This window comes from Drosophila elegans, unplaced genomic scaffold (assembly GCF_018152505.1).
Source record: "Drosophila elegans isolate 14027-0461.03 unplaced genomic scaffold, ASM1815250v1 contig_767, whole genome shotgun sequence".
Classification (NCBI taxonomy): domain Eukaryota; kingdom Metazoa; phylum Arthropoda; class Insecta; order Diptera; family Drosophilidae; genus Drosophila; species Drosophila elegans.
In genome coordinates, this window is record NW_024546120.1 from 1,717,284 (window position 1) to 1,741,118 (window position 23,835).

Consider the following 23,835-nt stretch of genomic DNA (forward strand, 5'->3'; position numbering starts at 1 on the left):
CTAAAAATTTGTCAATGACGTCCTTGTGTTGGACCACCGCCACTGACATTTTTTAATAGATTGTGGCTTTTTCTTTCGGAGATTATTACCTTATGTCCGGCACATTTTAGTTCCGCGCCGACTCCTGTGAGGAAATTCCATCCCAGCATCAGCGAGTCTTCACGGATCAGCAGGCTCACGGGCAAACGTTTGTTCCCAAAATCGAACTCTACCTGGAGCTGTGTGTTTATCTCGCTGCATCTGCCATCTGCTAACTTTACTTGCCGTCTCGTCTTGAAATTCTTCGTTCGCAAGCCAGTTTATCCGACAACTTCTCGCTTTTAAAGCTGCTTTTGCTCCTCTTTGATGAATTTGCCAGTTAGTTTGGAGAGACAGCACCCTGGTTGAGGGCCTCCCTATGGTGTTTGTGTGCTGCATCTGCTGAATCGCACTGGGTGGTGTCCACTGACCGTTTATAGGTGCTTGGCTTCCGCAACTGTCTTCACACCTCCTGCACGTGATTTGTGCTGGTTCTGCCGACTTAATATCCGCCATTCCTGGGATGTTTTGTGTTTTTGTGACATATTCCGCATGTCCTTCGACCTGCCCTCCAGGATAATTCAAGCTCGGCTGCCACTTTTGAGAAATCCTCTTTCTTGAGGAAATAGATCCATCCTTTCCCTTTACAAATTTCTTGTAAAGGACTCCTGGATCTGACTGAGATCTGTACCCCGGCCAGAGAGCATCCTTACAATACTAATTGAGCGGTTTTCCAAAAATAAATTCTTCACGGAAGCGATGTTTTCATCGGTAGTTGAGGTCAATGGTCGTCCAGAACGCGGCATGTTACTCACGCTTTCAAGGCCTTATTTAAGGTCTTTGTGCAAATGAATGTACGATTTTGTGATATAGAGCCACAAAAGGTTTTTTGCAACATTCTGGCCTTTTCCGCTGCAGAAAATCCGTTTATAGCTCCTATAGGAGCAGTATGGCAAAATTTCGCGTAGTTTATAAGCTGAGTCTATCCAAAACGTATTTATTAATGTTTACCGTTAAATCTTGGTGTCTTCTTGCCTCCACGGCCTTACCGTTCGAGGTCAACGCGAGCCGCCATTTTGCAGCCGCTATTTTGCAGCCGCCATTTTGAAGCCGCTATTTTGCAGCCGCCATTTTTATTTTCAGCAAGATCAAAATATTATTGTATTTATAAATAAAGAACACAGTCGACAATCAAAACCGTATGTTTCTTGCCATTTTATTATCCCGAAAAAAGTTAAGTAAATTTTTACGGCATCTTAACCTTGTACTGCAACCGCAAGTTGTTTAATTTTCCGCACTTTTGGGCTTAATCAAAATAACACTCTTACAGCTGACTTTTAAAGCGCACAAAACATCAAGCGGATTTCGTTTATACTATTAAGGCAACAATAAAACAAAACAAGAAAGAAAGCAAACTTCGGCAAGCCGAAGTTCATATACCCTTGCAGCTATTGCAAGAATTTAACATTTTTGAAAACATTAAAATTATGATTTACTGCGTATATGTTTAAAAACATTGAAGCTATGATGATTAGCAGCTCAATTATTTGATAGTTGTTTTATATATTTTTATTATTTCTATGGGAGCTATATGATATAGACGTCCGATTTTGATAAAATCTAAACCATAATTCTGAAATATTTAACCATTGCTATATGTCGAAGAACTGAACAAAAAATTAAAAAACAGAAAAGTTATAATTTTTTTCATTTATTTTTCCGATTGTTCCTATGGGAGCTATATGCTTTAGTTTTCCGATTTTGATATAATTTAAACCGTAAATCGAAAATATTTAACCATTACTAAGTGTCGAAGGACTAAACAAAAAATTAAAAAACAGCAAAGTTATAATTTTTTTCATTTATTTTTCCGATTGTTCCTATGGGAGCTATATGCTATAGTCGTCCGATTTTGATGAAATTTAAACCGTAAATCGGAAATATTTAACCATTACTAAACGTCGAAGAACTAAACAAAAAATTAAAAAACAGCAAAGTTATAATTTTTTTTCATTTATTTTTCCGATTGTTCCTATGGGAGCTCTATGCTATAGTCGTCCGATCCGGCTCGTTCCGACTTATATACTACCTGCAACAGAAAGACAACTTTTGGGAAAGTTTCATGCAGATAGCTTTAAAACTGAGAGACTAGTTTGCATATAAAAGGACGGACAGACGGACGGACTGACAGACGGACAGACGGACGGACAGACGGACGGACAGACGGACGGACAGACGGACGGACAGACGGACGGACAGACGGACATGGCTAGATCGACTCTACTAGTGATGCTGATCAAGAATATATATACTTTATAGGGTCGGAGATGTCTCCTTCACTGCGTTGCAAACTTCTGACTGAAATTATAATACCTTCTGCAAGGGTATAAAAAATGTATGCTATGGAATTTATTTGTTGAAATTTTTGACCATAGTGGTTAGAAAGTAACTCCAGTAAAATTTATACCCAGGTTCGATTCTTACTTGGATAAAGAACACATTTATTTTTTTTGTATGCCTACTGCATTACTACTCAGTATACGTTTATGAATTGTATAATGACTTGTTATCTGACCCCAAAGGCGATTTGGCTCTCGCATACTTTTCCCATTACGAGTAATGCAGATTGTATACGCCTTGCATTACAAGGCGACAATGCCGCCTGGCAAGGTAAACCAGGTTGTTATCTATTCTTTCCTGATTAGTGGATGTAAAAATGCATTCATAATCGATTTCGTAATGGCAATTTTCAACCCTGAGTGAACTTTTTTCAGAAAGTTACATATAAGATGAAAACCATTTAAACATTTTGTTAAAAACTTTCATATTATTAAAGCATTTGGTGATATCGATTTATTTATTAGCTACATTTAAATAGCGAAAATTTGTCCTTATTAAACAATAACATTATTCATTTTGGGATCAACATTCAAAATTTTCGCATGTAAAACTCATTTCTCAACAAAATTGAACTTCAAATTAAAAATAATTTCAAATATTCTTCCTGTTGTATTTTTAATTTCAGATTGGTTCAAGTAGAAATAGGTGTACTATCCCAAATTTCAGAAAATATAGGAGATATACCAAACCCATTTACCGACGCAAACGATTTGATAAATAATGCTTGTGAAGCTTCAATCTTACAGGACAGTGTTGACTTGGACAATATATTCGCATTTTTAGGTGAATCAACAGAAAGAGCACTTGGTAATCCACTCATTGAAGAAATTAATGACGAAATGAATAATTTGGTAAAAGATCTTGACGACGAAGTAAGTATTGCTTTTCTATAAAAAAAGTTCCGAAACATTTATTATATATAACGTAAAAACGAAAAACTAAGCCGCTACTTGATTATATATTGACTCCTTAAACTACACCTTAAATATCCTTATGCTTGTAGTTCCAAAGCACAAATGCTACGAAGGGGAAACGAATAAAAATGTTATGTGAGCAACAGTTACAACTTCGTATAAAAAAGATTTACCGGCAGAATGTTGAGGTTAATAACTTGTTAGATTTGTGAACCTTCCTCCTTCAAAATAAAATATAAAAATTTGTTTCGGTTAAAAGGCGTTTGTTTTTTTAAGAATTTAACCAATCTATTAAACCCTATCCTTATAACATGTATGGAAAGTCAAGCTATCATCCCTGGAGGATTTCATCGATTTAAATTTGTAAACCAGTTTTATTTGCCATCAACTCTGTAAATAATTATTTTCATAAAATTTATGATGTCTGGACCATTTAACACACCTTTAAAAAGTAAAAGGAAACTTTTAAGGAAAATTTAAAGAACTGCGGGAATACAAAAACGGTCGTCGGTATCGGATGCAATGGTAAAACCGTTAACAGCTGCCCATGTAAATAAAGTGGATGCGTGACTCAACGCCCAGTGTAATAACGTCCAACTTCAAAATGTCAATGCGCCCAAGTGCTTTATGACATTTTTAGAATAATCATTTAGCCCCCCAACATCTAAAACCGTGAAAAGGCATAGAGAAGCATAAGCTAACTGTTCACGCCAAGTAGGCGTTTGTATTTTCTGCCAGTGTAGAGCGACAGTTCTTGCAAAGGACTCTATCCGCTGTCCCTCCGCTCTCCCTCTCACCCTAAGACTCCGCTCCGCTTTGGAGAGCGTATTCGTATTCCTACGTGGGAATCGGTTTCATCATTCTTTCCAGCCAAATGAAGCCACTCCTCACCTCATCAGTTGGTCTTTCGATACGGATTTTCGATTCCATTCGCGGAGTAGTTTTTTCCACCAGCAGCTTCGGTGGCTTCAGAAAAGTCAATCTTTCATGTGTGATACAAAATTTTACCCCAGCCACAGTCAAATTTTCCGAACTCAATTTTTTCGCAAACATTTTTGTTTACTGTGATCCCGCTGCATGCGTTTTAAATTTTATACATATTCTTACACAGTCCACTACTAACGGAATTTGTCAAAAAAATTTAAATACCTTCCGGCAGAGCAATTGTTATTTAAATGTTCATTTTAATATCAAACGCCTTGCTATATATTATATTTGATTTGAAATTATCCGTAACTTCGTCTTATTATTTCTGTGAGAAAATTTTCCAAATCTTAAAATTCCGCTTCCGTAAAGATCCACGTTCAATTTAAGTGTTGTATATTCTTACGAATTTTATTTGGTTCCTTAACTTCATAGACTAATATGTTCAGCGAATGAGGAAAAAAATACAATTCTTATTGTTAGTGTGTGTGTTGCGTCTGCGGTCTAATACTGTTCGTACCGGCCACCGCTTTGCTGCTGTTCAGCCGACTTCACATTAGCTTATACTTTGTATATAGGCCACCACTGGCTTAAAGTAAATATTGCAATAGAAACTTTAAATATGGTATATAAACGATGGTAGTTTGTCAGCATCTTGTCTAGCCTTCTTCAAGCTGACTTAAGCTCGTTAGTGGGTGGTGTATCAATAATTTGTTCCCACTTAACTTAAATAAATGCTATTTCTTCATGTATAGTAAACGCACTTTTGATATTTTAAGTTCCTATTCATTGTACTGAGCATCTGAGCACCTTATCTATATTATACCCAAAGTCTATGCTATGCTTGGGTTTGTTAGGCGAAATAGTATGCATTTTGACCCTTATACTAAACTTACACTCTATTCAGCATTTGTGCGCTACAAATTACATAATGCCTCATTTGGAACCCTACGGCTTCTTCGCACGTTAATAGAATTGAACGCATTCAAATGAAATTTCTCAGATTTGTTCTTTCTTCACTTAATTTTGCTGACCCTTTGTCATCTTACTCTAGCAGATGTCGTCTTGTCCATCTCTCCAGCCTTGAAGACCGTAGGAAAATACAAGCGTTACTTATCCTGGATGACCTTCTTGCTGGCAGCCTTGATTGCCCTGTGTTGCTTTCCAAAATAGACTTTTGTGTGCCATGCATGTCTTTACGTTCTCACGAACCATTTTTTATTAAGCATTGTAGGACTAATTACGCCCTTTATGAGCCTATTTGTAGGGCATACAGTTCGACTTCAATTCCAACAAGCAATTTGTGCGATATTCTTTAGTTGAATATTTTTTAACTTGTTTTGTTTAGTTTTAAGATATTTATATATATAAATAAATAAATAAAATACTTTAAAGTCCCTGGAGCAGCAACAACAATTCTCTTCAGAAGCATTAATAAAGAAGTTGGAATTATTTAATAACATAAAAGGCCCATGTAAAAAAAAAAACTTAAATAGGAATGGAGTTCGCGATATCTGCTACCAAAAGTGCCTAAAAACTGGGGAAACTTAACCTTATAAAAACGGCCGTTCTTTGGGATCAAGAGTGGAGCTACAATGAAAAAACTTAATAAACCAAGTGTAATAAAATTCCAATTTAAAGGAACACGGTCCTTCAAAGAACAACAGTAACCTTGTGATAGGTGCAGAATATTGCTTATTGTGTTTTTTGTCGCCAAAGAATTGTGGAGCTAATAATAAGGGGAAAGTTACTTATTCATAGCATTTGTACCGTTCATTACCATAACATTTTATACCGTTCATTCTTGTGGCTTTAGTCAAAACTAATTTTTCATTACGAATTTAGGAACCATGATATTCAACAGGTCGACAAACCAATATCAAACCAAACTAATATCGTAGAGCTTCACAAGTCACAGAAAAGCCAGATTCTGGAGAATTTCTGAAAGTTATTTTGACCCTCAAATGCCCGAATCCAAAGCCGCCAGAAATTGCAGTTACCACTCCACGATCGCTGGTAACCAAATCCAGCACCCGAAAATTGAAAATTTTGGGTCCGTAGGTGTCTTAACATCATCGCATGTGCAGACAGGTGGTAACTCTCTGGGAACGCAGACTTTTGCACCCAAATGGTCTGATTTTCAATAAAATTTGAAACGTTATTCTAGAATATTTGACCATTACTAAAAAAAAATTGAAAAAAGAAAGGCAGCAAATTTCGGCTAGCTGATACTTATATATTCCTGCAGCTTTTGCCCAATTTAAATATTTTTAAGAGCATTAAAATTTTAATTTATATGAGTTTAAGTTTATATACATTGAAGCTATGAGGATTTTCTGCGATGGTTCCTATGGCAGCTATATGATTTCCTATGCCGATTTGAATTAAATTTAAATTTTGAATAAAAAATCAAAAAAAAAAAATTTAATTTTTTTTTATTTATTAATTTTAATATTGCGATTGTTCCCATGGAAGCTATATGATATAGTTGTCCTATTTTATTGAAATTTTAACCGTAAGGAACAGCAAGGTTATAATTTTGTTTAATTATTTTCGATTGTTCATATGCTACAGTCGTCCGATCCGGCTCGTTCCGACTTATGCGCAACCTGCAATAAGAACACAATTAGTTTGCGTAGAAACGGACGGACGGACAGACGGACGGTCCTATTGATGCTGCTCAAGAATATTTATGATGATGACTCCTTCACTGCGTTAAAAACTTTTGACTGAAATTATGATATCCTCTGCAAGGGAATAAAAAAAGCAAAGCTATATTTTTTTTATGTAAAAACGGACGTTAAAAACTTTTGACTGAAATTATGATATCCTCTGCAAGGGAATAAAAAAAGCAAAGCTATATTTTTTTTATGTAAAAACGGACGGGCGGACGGACAGACCAACGGACATGGCTAGATCGACTTCGTAGTGATGCTGATTAAGAATATATACTTTATAGTATCGGAAATGTCTCCTTCACTTCGTTGCAAACTTCTGATTGAAATGATAATACCCTTTGTATGATTATAATTACCAACAAGCTGTCGATACATGCAACTTCAGTTGGCGGGTCCAGCAATACACCGTTCGCCCACGTCGACAATATTGTAGCCGCAGTGTTTGTATGATTAAGAACTTATTAGTGAGTTTTCGCATAGCGCAATAATAATGCACAAGTAAATGTATTCCGTTCAATTTAAAAAAAATTTACGTTGGACCCAAATATAAAAGAAGAGTGTTCCGGAACCCAATTTCCAAAAAGGTATTTTTTTATGTTCTTATATATAGTACATATACAAATATTTCTGCGAAAAAGTATCCATAAAACACTAATTAATCATAAACAGATAATTAAAGTATAGTTTAAATATAAAAATCTAGCGGAAATTGATACACCCTTGCAGCTAGTGCAAAAATATTATTAAAACCCGTACATTTTGAATTACATGCGTATATGTTTAAAAACATTAATGCTACGATGATTTTTAGCTAAATTTATCGATCGTTTCGATTTTAATAAAATTAAAAGTTTAATTCTGAATTTTTAAACTGTAATTATCTCCGAAAGAATTAAACAAAAAGAGAAAAATCAATTTTATTTTTCATACTTTTTTTTTAATACCGGCTGTTTCCATTGGCTCTCTAAGCTTTAGTAATCTGATTTTAATCAAATCTGAATTATTAAACTGTAATTATGTCTAAAAAAATTAAACAAAAAGAGAAATATAAATTTTATTTTTCATACTTTTTTTTGATACCGGCTGTTTCCATGAGCGCTTTAGTAATTTGATTTTAAATTAAATTTAAACCTTATTCTAAAATAATAAACCAGTACTATTTATCGAAGAACTAAAAACTTTAAAAAACAGCCAAACTATAATTTGTTTCATTTTTTTCCTATTATTCCCATGGAAGCTATTTTATATGGTCGGCCAATTCAGCCCCTTCCGACTTATAAACTGCCTGCAATTGAATGACAACTTTTGGGAAAGTTTCATGCAGATAGCTTTAAAACTGAGAGACTAGTTGGCGTTGAAATTGAAAGGCGGACGGACAGACAAAGATGATGCTGATTAGAATATATATACATTATTGGGTCGAAAATGTCTCATTTACTACGTTGCAAACTTCTGACTAAAATTATAATACGCTCTGTAAAGGTATATACAATTTATAGGAAGACGACTCGTGCTCATGCTGCTGTTGTATTTAAATAAAAACATGAAAGGAAGCTAGCTTCGGCAAGCCAAAGTTTATATACCCTTATACCAATTGGAAAAATTAAATATTTTTTTAAACATCGAAACATCTGTACTCTGTGTGTATGTCTAAAAACATTGAAGTTAAGATGATTTTCAGCTCAATTATTCGATATAGCAGTTATATGATATCGTTTTCCGATTTTAATAAAATTAAATCGAAATTCTGAACTGTCAAATTATTAATAGGTCAACAAGATTTTCTTTTTTAATTACAAAATAGAAAAGTTACATTTTTTCAAAAATGTTTTTTTGAATATTTGTATTGTTCCCATGGAAGCTTTAAGATATAGTTGTCCGATTTTTATGAAATTTAAACCGTAATTGTGAAATATTTAACCATTACTATATGTCGAAGAACTAAAAAGAATAAAAAAAATATGCACATGATCTTTGTTCGCATCGTAACTTCTTGTAATGTAATTGTAAAACAAAAATAAATTAATATTTGTTGGTTAGTTGTTTTTGGTTGAATTTATACCCTTGCAGGCGGTATTACAGTTTTAGTCAGAAGTTTGCAATGCAGTGAGGGATACACACCCTATAAAGTATGTAAATTCTTGATCAGCATAACTAGGTCGATCTAGTTCTTCCGTCCGTTTCTACGCAAACAAGTCTCTGAATTTAAAAAAAAAATATTAACAAAATTGTTTTTATATTATATATATTTATTATTTATTGTTAATATTAATATCTTGCGTTAAACATTCTGATAAAAATAATTTTAATTCTGTTTATTTGTTTGATTTATTAATTTTGTTTTAGATACTTATGATTTTAAATTTATTTTGTTTTATATTAAATATTCCTTAATGTTACTGAATTGCGCACCTAATAGTTTTAAGTTTTGTGGTAGGCTGTTCCAGAGGCGTAAATCATTAATAAAAAAAGGTTCATTTAAACAAAACAATTTAAATCTTGGGCATATACAAATATGAGTCGTTTTGGATGTTGCGGGGATGAGCTTTGAAAATTAAATACTACTTTGTATTAACGAACGCGAAACTTTTGTGACTGCAGTAGGATTCGGCTGATTTATTTGCGATAATTACTTGTGTAAAAGTTAGCGAAAATGCGACGACGAAATGGAGTGGTTTCGATGGAGTTCAAATGATCACTAAATTTAATGTTCCTATCATTTCTCTTAGAACCTGTTGCTAAGGTGGCGAGAGACGGGGTATTCGAAAGAGCGAATGGACGAAAGGTTTATTGGCTCCCGCTCTCGCCCTACATCTAGTAACTTATATTTAAATAAAAGCGGAAAGTGCGTAAACACCGCCCCCTCTAAAGGGACGACGTCCTTCAGCCCAGAACGTTCAACAGGGCCAGTCGGTGGACTGCTCGCCGATACTCCCCCTTCTGCGTCCTGACGTCCGCCAGGCGAACTTTGCTATCGGCGCCCTGACGTCCTGACGTCCGCCAGGCGAACCTTGCTATCGGCGCCCTGACGTCCTGACGTCCGCCAGGCGAACCTTGCTATCGGCGCCGGCGTGCACCGCTACCGTCGCAAGCAAGTCAGGCTCATCTAGTCCGGGACCGCCGCTGATAGTGGGGCCAGAAGAGGGCCGTCGATGAGCAGATGACTGGGGGTCAGGGCTTCGCTGTCGTTTGGGTCGCTGCTTAGAGCTCCGAGGGGCCTGGAGTTGAGCACGGCCTCCACGCTGGTGAGGAGATTTCTGAGCTCCTCCGTAGTCAAGAGGTCTTGGCCTACCGTCCGAAGGAACAGGTGCTTTGCCGACTTCACTCCTGCCTACGATAGTCCTCCTAAGTGCGGTGCTCTGGGCGGCATGAACGCAAACTCGCATCCTTTTTTTGGTGCGAATGTTTCGATACCGCGCCCCTGCTCCCCCAGACTGGCTCGGAACTCCCTCATGTGCCGATTTGCGCCGACGAAGTTGGTGGCGTTGTCACACCACACCTTCTCCGGAATCCCGCGACGACTCACGAACCTTTGAAATGCCAACAAGAACGCATCAGTGGTTAAGTCAGACACTAATTCTAAGTGGACCGCTTTGGACGATACGTTGTGCTGATGGGACCACAAAAATCAACGCCACAAATTTTTAACGGATGGAGAGTTCGAAGTCTATCTGCTAGCAGCGGCTTGCAGCGAAAGCAGCGCATGCACGACCGAACTGTTCGTCGGCAGACTTCTTGAGTATTAACTAGTTGTATTTTCTCGTGCAGATGACTTACGAGAGCTCGTGGGCCAGTGTGACAGTTCGTAACGTGCAGGTATGACACATAAAATCTGACGAACTGTGAGCTTTTAGACAGCAACAACGGGAATTTGGCTTCGTATAGGAGCATTCAATAACCGACCCCCAACTCGTATCAATGTCGAGGAACACCAATATAATTTATTTTCCTGAATAAAAGGGGTTAGTATTTGAACTTTGGTTGCTATCGGTTTATTGTTCCGAATTTGTGAAATTGGATAACTTCAACAATTTTCTCAAAAGCGAAATCCAGTTCTCTTTGTGAAATATTTTTTCAAAGGACTTCGACACCTTTCTGTGCCTTTGAATAAAACGAAAAATCTACACGAGCACTCTCAGAAGCTTCAGGTGATGAAAAGGACTTTTTTTCTAAAGTATATAATTTGGCTCTGGGCTCACTACGAGATCTAGTGACGATTTTTGTAGCTCCATCGACACTACGTCAGCCGGTAGTTCGAAATGTCTATTTACAAGCCAATTTTTTTCTGATTCAAGCAAGAACGAAGGCCCACAATGTCTGCTGGGTTGACTTTCGTGGGAACGTATCTTTAAATTGATTTCTTCGACCACTCCTGAATTTCTGCAACCCGGTTCGAAACAAAAAGCGCCAACAACGAGGGATTGGTTTTGATCCAGTGTAAAGTGATCTCGGAGTTTGTCCGCAGGAAATGGGACAATTTACCAATGGCCTGACATGATAATTGAGATCTGCTGAGGGGAGCTACTTTCGATTTGGCGGTCAATAAAGATACTTTCAAACCTTCAGCAGTTTAAGTACGAAGGTAGATGCACACTCCATACGTTCGCCTGGAAGCCTCATCGAAACCAAGTATTTGAATCGGGACTTGTGGATCTGTGTTGACGAATCGCTATACCTTAATTTTCGGCAGCTGCAGAAGTGTTGCTTTAAACGTCTCCCACGACGTGAGCAATTGCATCGGTAGCGACTCGTCCCAATCTAATTTTCGAAGCCACAGTTCCTGCAACAACATCTTTGCCTTTGTGACCAAAGGACACAAGAGGACAAGTGGGTCGAAAAGTCGAGCAGTCACCGACAAAATATTTCGTTTTGTTGCGCGAAGATCCAGGAAAGAGTCATCCAACCGAAATTGAAAGTAATCTTTAACCGGTAACCAAACCACGCCAAGGGTCTTGGTTACGTCTGAGTCTGCCATAAGTGGCAATACAGCGCTATGAGATGCGGATAACTCTGGACAGTTTGAAAACCACTTTGGCAATTCAAAACCTGCCATTGCAAGACCTGATAAACTTCGTCTCGAAGACTGCAGATCCTCAACGCATCCGGCGCCAGTCAACAAGTCGTCAACATAATAATCATTCTGAATAACCTTTGCGGCTTTTGGATGAGTTGCTTGCGCCATCTCTCCTAGCCGCATTAAACACCGAAACAACCAAAGGGGTGCTGGCGAAGTTTCATATGTAACTGTGCTTAACTTAAAGATTTAAAGATTAGGGACTTGGAAAGATCTCGTCTCCTTACTATGCGCTGAAAGTTTCGGTCAGTTTCGTCCACCATCACTTGGCGATACTTTTTTTTGACGTTGGCCGCAAGTGCAAACTTATGCATTTTAAACCGAAGCAGAGTCGAGTACAGCTCCTTTAGGATAGTTGGGTTTACCATCAATATGTCATTCAAAGCTACCTGCGTGGAAGTACGGCACGATGCATCGAAAACTACTCTAAACTTTGTTGAAGAACTTGTGCATTGGTGCGAAATGAAATAGTGCGGATTATTCGGAATTTTGTCATTGGTAGGGGACATGTGGCCCATTGAATGATATTCCTCCATGAATTCAAGATACATCTCCTTCAGCGAAGAGTCATTTGAAAATTTCATTTCTAGCGAAAAAAGTCAAGTCCTCCACAGAACAAAATTTTTGCTTCCTCTGGCAACTGAGATGTACAATTTTTTCAGCCTTTACTTTTTTTCAGAGGCACATCTCCCTGACACCATCCAGCCGCGAACTGTCTTTTGCAAGATGGGATGTTGAGGCCTCTGCTTTATCTGGTCAACAGATATACGTTCAAAAAACGTATCTGCACCGATAAGGATATCTATATTTTGGGGCTTAAAAAAGAATGGGTCTGCCAACTAAATATTTTCAGGCACGCTCCACCCGCTGGTGTTCACCGTTTGATCCGGATGATAACCAGAAATATTTTTTAGGATCCAAAAATTGGACGACAACTGGCTGTTCCCTACTCGCGACTTTACAATCGGGTGTATTTTTTTTGTAGCTTGGGAATTGGTCCCACCAATTCCTTGCAGGGTCAAGCGCATGTTCGGTCTTGTAATTTTGGGCCTCTGAGCGAGCTCATCGGTCACGAGCAACGCCCTTTTGGTTTGCACGCTCACAACAGCAGTTGCAAGAATGACTCGATGTAAAACATGTGAAGTGGATGGAGTCTCCTGCATGAGCGTGGACTGAGAAGGGGGTGGCAACGCGAGATTTGTGTTTGAGGAATAATGTGTAGCAACGTGTGATGTGAGGATGTGAGGAATTGCTCACTCTGCATCTGTTCGATTAAAACTATTTGACAGTGTGACCTTTTCTTACGCAGTTAATGCATGCAGGTGCTCGTTTAGCGAAATCGAATCTTTGCTGAACCTTTAGGGCTGCAAAGGAAGCGCCGTTTCCAATCTGTTGTTCAGCTGAGTTGCAATACACGCATTGAACAGGGTCGTTCCTGGCAGCGAAAAACGAAAACTACTATTTCCATTCTTTTTAGGGTCAGAACAGTTACGGGCTACGAACAGTTACGGGCTGCAAAGCCTCTTCCGCTACCATATGTTGGTATCGCCTGTTGAGGGCCTCCTCACATTCGCTCATAAAGTGGAAGCGAAGTATAATCTAACTTTTCTTCACATTTTCTTTTAGTTCCTGCATCGGCCTTGTTCATTCCCAGATGTATTAAAATAGCATTAGTAATGCGTCTATTATCCCCATGAAACAGCAAGGAGTCATACAAGGCTGGGACCGTGTCGATAAGGGTTCTCAAGGCTGTAACTGAAGGCTGGGAAATTTTTTGCAAGTTAAAAAGTGTCGATATGTTGTCAAAAAAAAAAAAATATGACAAAACAAGACACCCGTTTCAGGCTAGCAAGGGCTTTGGGATAATTTTCCGCAGTGACTTGAAAGGTCCTAACTGTTCCTATAGCGTCTCCAGCTAGACACGAATTTTATTGGTTGAATTTTTCAATATCGTGTAAAGTGTCGTCTTTTTCAACGAAAGTTCCAAAAAAGCTTATAAAATTTTTTATTTCGAAAGCTGAACGTTGGAAGAGCGACGCTCGGCGACGGCATTGAGGCGGGCGATTTACTGGCGGATATTATTCTAGATATTATTTTGTTTGCATTTATTTAAAATCGAAATCTGCAATGACTTTGTCAATACGGCCTTCTCTTCCAACTCTTCGCGGTTTACATCTTTTGTATCTTTCACTTCTATTAAATTTTGGAAAAGTGAAGAATTTTCAATGTCTGTACTAAGAATCTCTATATAAATCGTCTATATAAACCCTGCGACAGTAATATGTCGCACGCACTCACTGTAGGGGAGCTAACGCTAAAGCTCAAGCGTACCGAAAAAGCAAACCAAAAGTTACACTGCTCCAGCGATCGAGAACGAAAACGACCAAAGATAACTCGAAATAGCGTGTGTATGTGTACGCGGCGAGCGGCTCTAATCCTAGACAAATGCTTACTGAGAATAATACAATGACCGATAACTAAGGGCGGCGAATATATAATCCTGATGTCGAAAGGCGCGGGAAAATTATGAAAAGCGCGGGAAAATGTTAAGATCAACTGAACCCAAAATTGGTGCTCACTACGACGAAAATTGGGGGAATTAAGTTTGCACCAATTGGGTGGACGACGAGTAATTTAATTTGCGTGTTTACGGTCCAAAGCGATGCACATAAAATTCGAAATATATTATTGCAAAATTATGTTTAAATGCAAATTTTTATTTCTTTAGAATGCTCACTATCTACCGATTTTTACACAAATGCAAAAAGTTGAAAGATGGGCCAGAACACAATTATAAAACGTCACAGATTAACTTTAAACATTTAGCACTTTAAGCAAAAATAGGAAAAAAATCGCGAACTCTACTGTGATCACGTCGGGGTCACCATGAAAATTTAATACTGGTGTTAACGAACGCGAAACTTGTGTGACTGCAATAATAACTTGTGTAAGAGTTAGTGAAAATGCGACGACGAAATTGAGTGGTTTCGATGATCACTAAATTAAATGTTCTAATAATTTCTCTAGAACATAACTTATGCTAATGGACGAAAGCTCTCGCTCCCGCTCTCGCCTACAACTAGTAACTTCAATTTCAATAAAAACGGCAAGTGAGCAAACAAGCTCATTGAAGAGATACGATACGAGAAGTTACAATATTATGGAAATAAATAAGACTCCTGTAATTTAACCATGTGGTCAAGATTAGGCCTAGAAGTTTAATGGTCAAGTGCGAAACATGGTCGAGTCGTTTTAGGTTATAGAATTTGACGCTCCTTTAAACTTGTGTAAATCTCTAGTTTCACAGTGACCAAAAATCTCAACCCCATAAAAAAATGTGGGAGAATTAGGAATGTTGCACAATTATTGTCTAGTTGACAGCGAATGTCTTCAACGATGTCTGTTATTGCACTAATACAGCTCCTTTTTTTCTAAAGCAGACTGCTTTGACGAAAGCAACGAGTTCCATTCAAGAAAAGTCTTAATTTTCGTCAACTTTGGCTAGGAAGGGTAGAATGGAATAATTGGGAGAGCTTTAGCATTCTTCCAAATGAAGGGAAAACTGACGTTGTAATGGCTGTGTTAAAAATATTTGTTATTTGTAGAAGAAGAAGAGGCAACAGAATTTTAAGAAATTTAGGGCTTATATTGTTTAAATCTTCTGCATTTGATTTTATTTTACGGATACTTTCTAAGACTTCACATTCATTGATGCACACAAAGGTAAAACTATTTTCACAGTAGGGTTGATATGTCAGGTAATTATTGCATATAACCTGAGTTATTTCAAGTAGTGAATTTGCTCGGAAAGTACCTCAACGTCAAAGTAGTGGTCATTTATTTGTTTACATATTCCTATTCCAAGGGTATTCATTTCCCTCTAAGTTTGTTTAGCGGAGGCAGAGTTTTCAAATTTATTTTTAAAGTGATTAATTTATTTAATTAGGCTCTTTTGTTTAGGTCTTAACACTTTTCTTTTAAGCTGAACACATTTATTAAACATATATTGCAAGTTATTGTTAAAGACATGCAGTTGATATTCAACAGAAGGGTTTTCATAAATACAACACCAGTCACAAGCATTGTATTCATCCTGAAGATCATTGTAGTCATATGTCAAAACAGGTCATGTTTAGAAAATACAGGGGCATTAAGCTGATCATACAAAGTAAGTTTTCTAACGTCACTTATAAAAAATATGTCAAGAAGAGTATCACAGGAATTACTAAAATGCGTCGGAGTCGTCGTATTAACAGCATTCAGTCCAATTGCTTCAAAACTATCTAAAAGCCAAATTTCGCTATTGAAGTCATCAATAATAATATCAACATAGGCAACTGATAACTCACTTATAATTTCAACTAAAGTCACATATAAATTAACCGATTTTATCGGTACATACAGCCAAAAAGTGCTTTGTTGTTTTGAAATTTTCTGTCCACTTCTAAGAATATTTATTATATTGCACTGTCTTCATGTTGTTTACATTTGACTTTGCATATAAGTTTACTACTAACATATATGTCTACACCACCAGTATGACAAACGCGATCTGAAACGCGATCCGTTCACAAGCTGCCAGCAAGTCATTCATATCAGACTTAAACCCTGTTTCAGAAACACATATAACATCAACTTTAGACTGTTAAAACATACACCTAAACTCACAGATTTTTCCTTTTTCATACCTTTTTTATAATTCGCAAAGATTTTAAACACTAAGAGCGGTGGAAACTCTTATATCATCCTGCATTGCTTAAATGATGAGACTTTAGGTACGCAAAATATGAATTTAACTAAACTAATATCTAATAAAGAAAGCCAAGAGCTACATTAAAGAGCGAAAGCTCTCCAGTGCCGCAGAAGTGCCTTCAGTAACACCACTATCAGTGGTGAGAAAAGAGTGAGTAGCACTAGTGAGATCATCGCAAAAAAAAAGCTCCTCCATACTATCATGCGCAGTATTCTCTCACTCCCATTGCAGCGCACGTGAACAACACTGCGCCGAGAAGAGGCAGCAACTAGAGCTTTCCGCTTTAATAATTTGATTGCCTCTTTGAATATGGGATAATTATCTCGCATCAACTGTTCTTTGTGCGACAAGTTTTGTCTCTACGCTACTCACTCTCTCCTTCATTGCAGGCGTATCCGCAATCTTCTGGTGCAAATTGTTCACCCGCTCAGACAGCTAATTCGCCCTCTAGGCTGAGTACCCTCTCATTTTACCTCGTAAGCGCCCCGTAAGGTTGCTGAGGATGCGAGTCTCCGCCTCCCCCACCAGGGTGGCAATTTTATTGGCGTGGTCCTGCAGACTTTTCTGTAGTGATTTGGACATCAAATCGGAGTGTTCCTCAAGGTGAGTAAGGTCATAAGCTGGGGCGAAGGAGCCTCAGAGCTGCGCTCACTGGCAGTGCCAGCGTTGTTGCGGTGTCACATGTTGGCCGTCGTACAAGAAGACATTATTATTAATATCGGGGTATCCAGTGTACCGCGACCTGTAAGATCTATTGTACCCCCATTCAGAGCCTACAGCTCAGATCTCAACCCACTTCCTCGAATAAAGTCGAGGAGTTTTAGTGGGTTGATTCTTCCTAGGAGCTCAGGTGTAAGAGTTCTGGTTCCTAAGATTTTACATCTTATACTTGCTAACGCCGGACAGTCTGCAATCATGTGTCTCGAGGTTTCGTCCTCTATGTCGCAGAATCTGCAAGTTCTACTGATGGTTATTCCCATCTTACCTAGGTGACTTTTCAGTCTACAGTGCCCAGTTAGTAATCCGGTAACGATCCTAAGTGAATTTTTCCCCAGTGGAATAAGTTCCTTGAACCTCTTCTTGTTATAGTTATTTATTTGAGTTTTGGCTTGCCTTAGGCCTGGGGTATTTCTCCAGTGTTCTTGTCTCATGGCGCCTTCCACTTTCCTAAGGTATTCTTTTATAGTATGCCTCCTCATGCCACAGTAGGGCTCTGGGCCTACCAGGGGCTGTTTGGCTCCTAGTTTTGCCATTTTATCGGCAAGTTCATTTCCGGATATATCCTTATGTCCCGGAATCCATCTGCCCAGTATATTTAGCTTACTCTTCACCTCTAGGACTAGCTTCGAGGTGATTTTGTTGCATTGTAAAGCAGTAATTGCGAAAGGATCGATATGTCCTTTTCCTTGTATCCACGCTGTATGTTGAGCTCTGCACAACGTCCAATGGCACATACCTCAGCCTGGAATATGCTGGTGTATTGGCCAAGGGATTCGTGGTATTTTATGCGAGGCCCTACCACTCCAAGGCCCGTGCCTTGTTGTGTCAGGGATCCATCTGTGTGCCATGCAATGGTGTGTTTAGCCATCGGGTGCACTTCAGACAGTGTGGTCCAATCTTTCTTATTGCCTAGGTGTGCTGTGAGGTTCTGCTCGAAGATTAGTTCGGCTGACATTTCATCCCTAGGGTGGAGTATTAGGGGCACCTCACCTAACAGGTTAGTCGCATCCCTGTTATTTAGAATGCAACCACTACCTGTGCCCTCAGTGCTTATTCTCAGGAGTGTAGCTTTGCGTTGGATATCAATCACATAGTGGAGTGGTGTTAGCTCCATCAAAACTTCTAAGGCAGTTGTAGGACAGGTCCTCATTGCCCCTGTCATGCATACGCAGGCAAGTCTTTGTAGTTTTCCTAGCTGGTTTTGCATGCTGATGAGCTTAGCTCGTTTGCCCCATGCAAGTGCTCCGTAAGTGAGGATTGGTCTCACGATCATTAAGTATAGCCATCGTATTATCTGAGGCCTGGTTCTCCAGGATTTCCCAGCAATTTTCCGACAGGTATAGAGTGCTCTGTAACACTTTTCCAATGTCTTTTGGACATTGGAAGCGAAAGTCAGTTTACTATCTAAAGTGATTCTAGATATTTAACCTCTCGGCTAGTTTCTATAGGAGTTCCTAGCAGTGAGATTTGTCTCATTCTCTGTAGTTTGTACTTCCTTGTGAAAGGAACGATGACTGTCTTTGCAGGATTTAAGTTGAGTCCAACCTCCCTGCACCAGTCCAGCGTTGTCCTTAGTCCGAGTTGGACGATGTCGCAGAGTGTCGCTTCAAATTTGCCTCTGGCGATTATCACGATGTCATCGGCGTATCCCTGACATTGAATTCCTTTTCCAGCAAGTTTGCTGAGAAGGTCATCTACTAGCAGACTCCATAGCAGAGGGGACAGTACTCCTCCTTGCGGGCAGCCTTTGCTGGTAGCAATTGTCACTCTTTCCGAACCCAGTGTATATGTTGCTTGCCTGGATTCAAGTAGGTTGCCAATCCATTTGCTCGTAGTAGTGTCTATGTTCCTTCTGGACAGGGCAGCTCGAACTGCATCATGTGATGTGTTGTCGAAGGCTCCCTCTATGTCTAGAAAAGCACAGATAGCTATTTCGTTGCTGTCAATTGCCCCTTCTAGGGTGCGACATAGTTGATAAAGTGCAGTGTCTGTTGAACGGCCTGCTCTATATGCATGCTGTGTGTTTTACAGCGGACAGTCTCTGAGAGCTGTTCTTCTGATGTTGTAGTCTACCAGTTTTTCCATCGTTTTAAGACAAAACGAAGTTAAGCTGATAGGTCTGAAGGACTTTGGGCTGGTGATGTCTTTCTTCCCGATCTTGGGGATGAAGACCACCCTAGCGCTGCACCATGCACTTGGGATATACCCAAGGGCTAGGCTGCTCACCATTAGTCTTCTTAGGCGGGTTAGGAGTAGTTCCTGCCCCTGCTGTAAGAAAGCTGGAGAGATCATGTCTAATCCCGGTGATTTAAATGGTTGGAAGGTTCCAATAGCCCATTGAGTTTCTCGGGCGTAACTGTAGATTTGGCTGCTGCCCAGTCACTGGCTACTGTCCTAGGGGTTCTATGTTGATCACGCCTTGCGTTTCCCATAGTGGGAGTATTCCCCGGGAAATGCGTGTCAAATAGCAATTCTAATTTCTCCCGATCCGTGGAGATGAAGGTGTTATTCCCTTCCTCAGGGCTAAATTACTATCCGTTGCACTTTTAGCCATTGCCTTGTGCAGTCTCGCGCCCTCGTTGACGTTACTTATTGCCTCACAGAAGTTCTTCCTGATCTCTTTGTTGTAGAGCGTCAGACTTTGCCTGTATAGTTCCCAGTTTCTATCAGTTTTTGGTTTGTTGAAGAGCTTCCGAGTGGTTACTCGTAGTCGTTCAAGACTAGCACCATGGTGCGTATGTTTCCCGCCTCTGTCTGCCTAGAGGACAACTGTCTTCAAAGGCATTTACTATCTTGTAGCCCAGGTTGTCTACCGCTCTGTCTAATTCCAAGGGATGTCTAGGGTATCCTGACGGTTCGTTGGAAATATTGAGCTCTAGAGTTGACCTGAATTTGTCCCAGTTTGTTTTTCTGGGGTTTCTTTTAGGGTTACATATTTTTGTTTTGAAGGCCACTTCAAACAAAATTGTCCTGTGGTCGGACATTGATTCTTCTGGTGACACATGCCAGTTCTTAATGTGGGGTTTAAAAGAATTGGTTACTAGAGTTATGTCTAGCACCTCTTCTCGTACCCTAGTAACAAATGTCGGCCTGGCGCCGACATTACAGATCTCTAGGTTATTGTTTAAAATAAATTCTAGTAATTGCTCACCTCTGTTGTTGACATCCGTGCTACCCCAGATCACGTGATGTGCGTTGGCATCACATCCTATGATGAGGGGGATCTTGTTCGTCCGGCAGTGGTCCACTAGCCCGGGTATTCCTGACGGTGGACAGGCCTCCTCCCCGGCAAAGTAGGCGGAGGCCACTGCTAGCTTCGGTGCAGCTTCTGTGCCGTTGATGGTTACGGCGACGCAGTCTCTGCTCATGAACTCTGAAAAGATACTATAATTGATATCTTTCCTTATAACGATGCATGATCTGGGAGGTGATCCTCCTGGATCGCATATTACCTTAGTGTCCTTCGTGTACAGGCCTTTTATGCCATGGTGCCACCATGGCTCCTGTACAAGGGCTAGCCCGAGGTGTTGGGAGGTGAACATCCTCGCCAAGACAGCAGATGCTGCTTTGGCCCGATGGATGTTTACCTGGGCTAGCCGAGTGCTGCTTGTTGCAGCCATCACTCCGAGGTTTGATGCTCCGTGAGGTCTGGTGAAGAGAGAGAGCAAGTCTCCGTCTATCACGGTAACCTCGGCTTCTTCGCAGCTTTCGTCCAGGAGGAGCTCCTGGGCCAGCTCTTGGGATGACATAGGGTGTCCATCCCCTTGGTCGTCCCCAATGTCCATGCTGGTGATGGATTGTTCATCCTGCTCACCACTCTGTAACTTCGGCCCCACATTCAGTGGTTCGAGGGTATCCTCGACAGCCTTGCATGTGCCGTCATTGGGCGTCTCTTCCGGAGCTCTCTTGGTATTTTTCAGACCGCTCACGGGGACGTGGCCAAACCGGAAGTTGAGTTTGTGGTCACGCTCCACTATCTCATCCCTTCCGGTCTGGTCCATCCCTACGACCAGGAGTGCACCAGCTCCGTCGTTCTTCCTGGAGATGCCCTTCCAGGCGTCCGTCTCGACCCGGTTTTGGAAACCAATGAAGGCCAATATTTCCTCATTGGTCCGGTCGGAGCTCCTCGGGCAGAAAAACGTGGCGTTGTACGCTGCCGGGATGTCTGCTCCCGTGCGGGTTTCTAGGGGTACTCCCTTCCACGTCCGCAGCTGAGGTACGGCAATCTTGAGCCAATCAGCTGAGCCTTCATCCAGGCAGTCGATAATCAGGTAACCCACCCTGAAGTGGATTCCCCTGAACACGACGGGACCGCTCCACGCTGACGTGAGTATCTCGTCCATGACCGACTCCTGGAGCCCGGATAGTTCCTCTGCGGTCAGGCTGGCCGCCGGGAAACCCTCCGGGAGTATAGCCACCCTGATGAGGGTGGCTTTCTTGGCAGCCTCCGCGTAAGTCGGACGGGGTCCGATGACCGGTGGTGCCGAGCTAGAGGGTCTTCCTCCAGCGGTTGTCGGCTTATGGTTTTGGTGGGGCTGGGAAGGTATCTTCCTGGCCTGCACTTTTGCCTTTTCTGCCGCTGCTACTGATGTGCTAGGCCCCTCTTGCTCAGGGACCCGTGAGGTCGTCTCACTAGCCCCTGGGCCGTGCCTAGACCTTTTAGGGGTGTCCGTTGGTGGTGTGCGGCTGGTGTTCAGCCGTTTGCCAGCCGGTGCTGTCCCCAATGCCGGCTGCTCCCTCGGCTCCTTTGCCTTCTTCAAGGCCTCCTCCGGTGTCATGCCCTGCATGAGATACCTCAGGTACCACTTTACCTTTGACCCTGGCAGACCACGCCTGTTGGGGTCGTCCAGTCCTCCGGGCTGTCCCAGGGCTGGAAGGGCGTGCTGCTTCTTCAGCTGTCTGATAGAGGTTGGCCTATCAGATGCGAGAGGTGGGCGTGCTGGCAGGGTAGCTCCTGCTGGCACCCCACGCTCCCTGGCTGGGAATGTCTGGGCTGCTGGTGTAGTCCTAGGCGGGTGCGCTGCCGCCTGGGGTCTGTCGCCTTCGAGGGATCTTTCCTCGAAGTGTCTTGCGACACCGGTTGCAGGGATATCCTGCGGGATTTTTATTGTTTTATTTTTCTTCATGGGGTCCCACGAGTTGCGGAGAAGTATGTGGTCCGCCCGGGCAGAGATCCGCCGTACCCGGGTAAGGCGTACTTAGGACAGACGGTCGCCACTTGCCTGAACCCTCCGTTTGCGACTGGGCTATTTGTTAACTCGGGCCCCCAGCCAGGCTAACTATCGGCACGGGTCGAATGACACCTTAGTCCGGCACCGAGGTGAGATGTGGGGGATAGGATGGAGGTAGGTAGTTGTGAGGGAGGGGGTGTGTAAGGCTACGGTGTTAAGACGGCCAAACAAGCGTCTTGTCGGTATACCTCCATCGGTATACCCGCTGTTTGTCCGGGGTTGCTTATTTGCTTACGCTTATTCGCAACTAACCTTCCCAGAAGGTCGTTCGCTATCCGTAACCTGTGACCCGCCTGGTGGCCTCAGCTAAGCTTCCTTCGAACCATCCCACTAGTTCTTGAGGACCAAGACAAGAAGACATTATGAGGTTTTGTTTTTGTTCTGCAGATCCCAATTCACTCCTTTCTCTGCTTGTTTATCGCATTCGATGTGTAGTTGTTGTAGCAAAATGGCGGTTTTACTTTGCCAAAGTGATGTTTTAAATAATTCTCAACTAGGCCAAGTGTTTATCTATCGAATGGTACAAAAAAGAATTGTAATAAAGTTTTTCGCTGTTTGCTGATGTCAATCACGGAGCGATAAAAGACACGTCTGACTTTAGTTAGTTGTTATGCCTATAGTCTGCAACACTTGCGCTTTTCAAGGCGAATAATGCGATACCTTTCGCAAAAACAATTTTGCATTTTTTACTTAACACTTTTATATATATATATATATATGTTTTTGAATTTAGTAATTGTCATTAATGTTTTAACAAAAATTTTAATTGCAAAAAATGTTAATGCTGGCACTAGTCAAATATTAATTAACAACATCTTTATGTGAAAATAATTATAAACCTGTGTTGGTAGAAACCATCGGACCCTTCTTCCTCGGCTCATATCCTTTGCACTCGGCTCTAATAGGCCTTTTTTATTTAGATTTCAGACTTTATATTTACATTTGAACTCAAACTTTTTTAAGGCTCTGAGAATAGCGTTAAAAACTATACCCAACGACAACAATAATCCTGCTGGTTTCAATATTGTCAAGCTTTCGGCTTAATAGATAGCATAGCAATCCTGAAAAAATATGCGATCTGCTACAAATGGTACCGGACTTTCCTCAGCTGAGTTGAGTAAAT

The 23,835-nt window shown here is 40.7% G+C and overlaps 1 protein-coding gene across 5 annotated transcripts in view; it reads left to right on the forward strand.

The window, feature by feature from the left end:
* LOC108136797 (myosin-I heavy chain) overlaps positions 1-23,835 on the forward strand; it is a 1,412,760-nt gene that overhangs the window by 626,283 nt on the left and 762,642 nt on the right. For all 5 annotated transcript variants that reach the window (XM_041710095.1, XM_041710096.1, XM_041710097.1 and 2 more), the window contains exon 12: positions 3,044-3,290. In XM_041710095.1, coding sequence (XP_041566029.1) covers positions 3,044-3,290 — 247 coding nt within the window. The remainder of the gene's footprint in view (positions 1-3,043; positions 3,291-23,835) is intronic.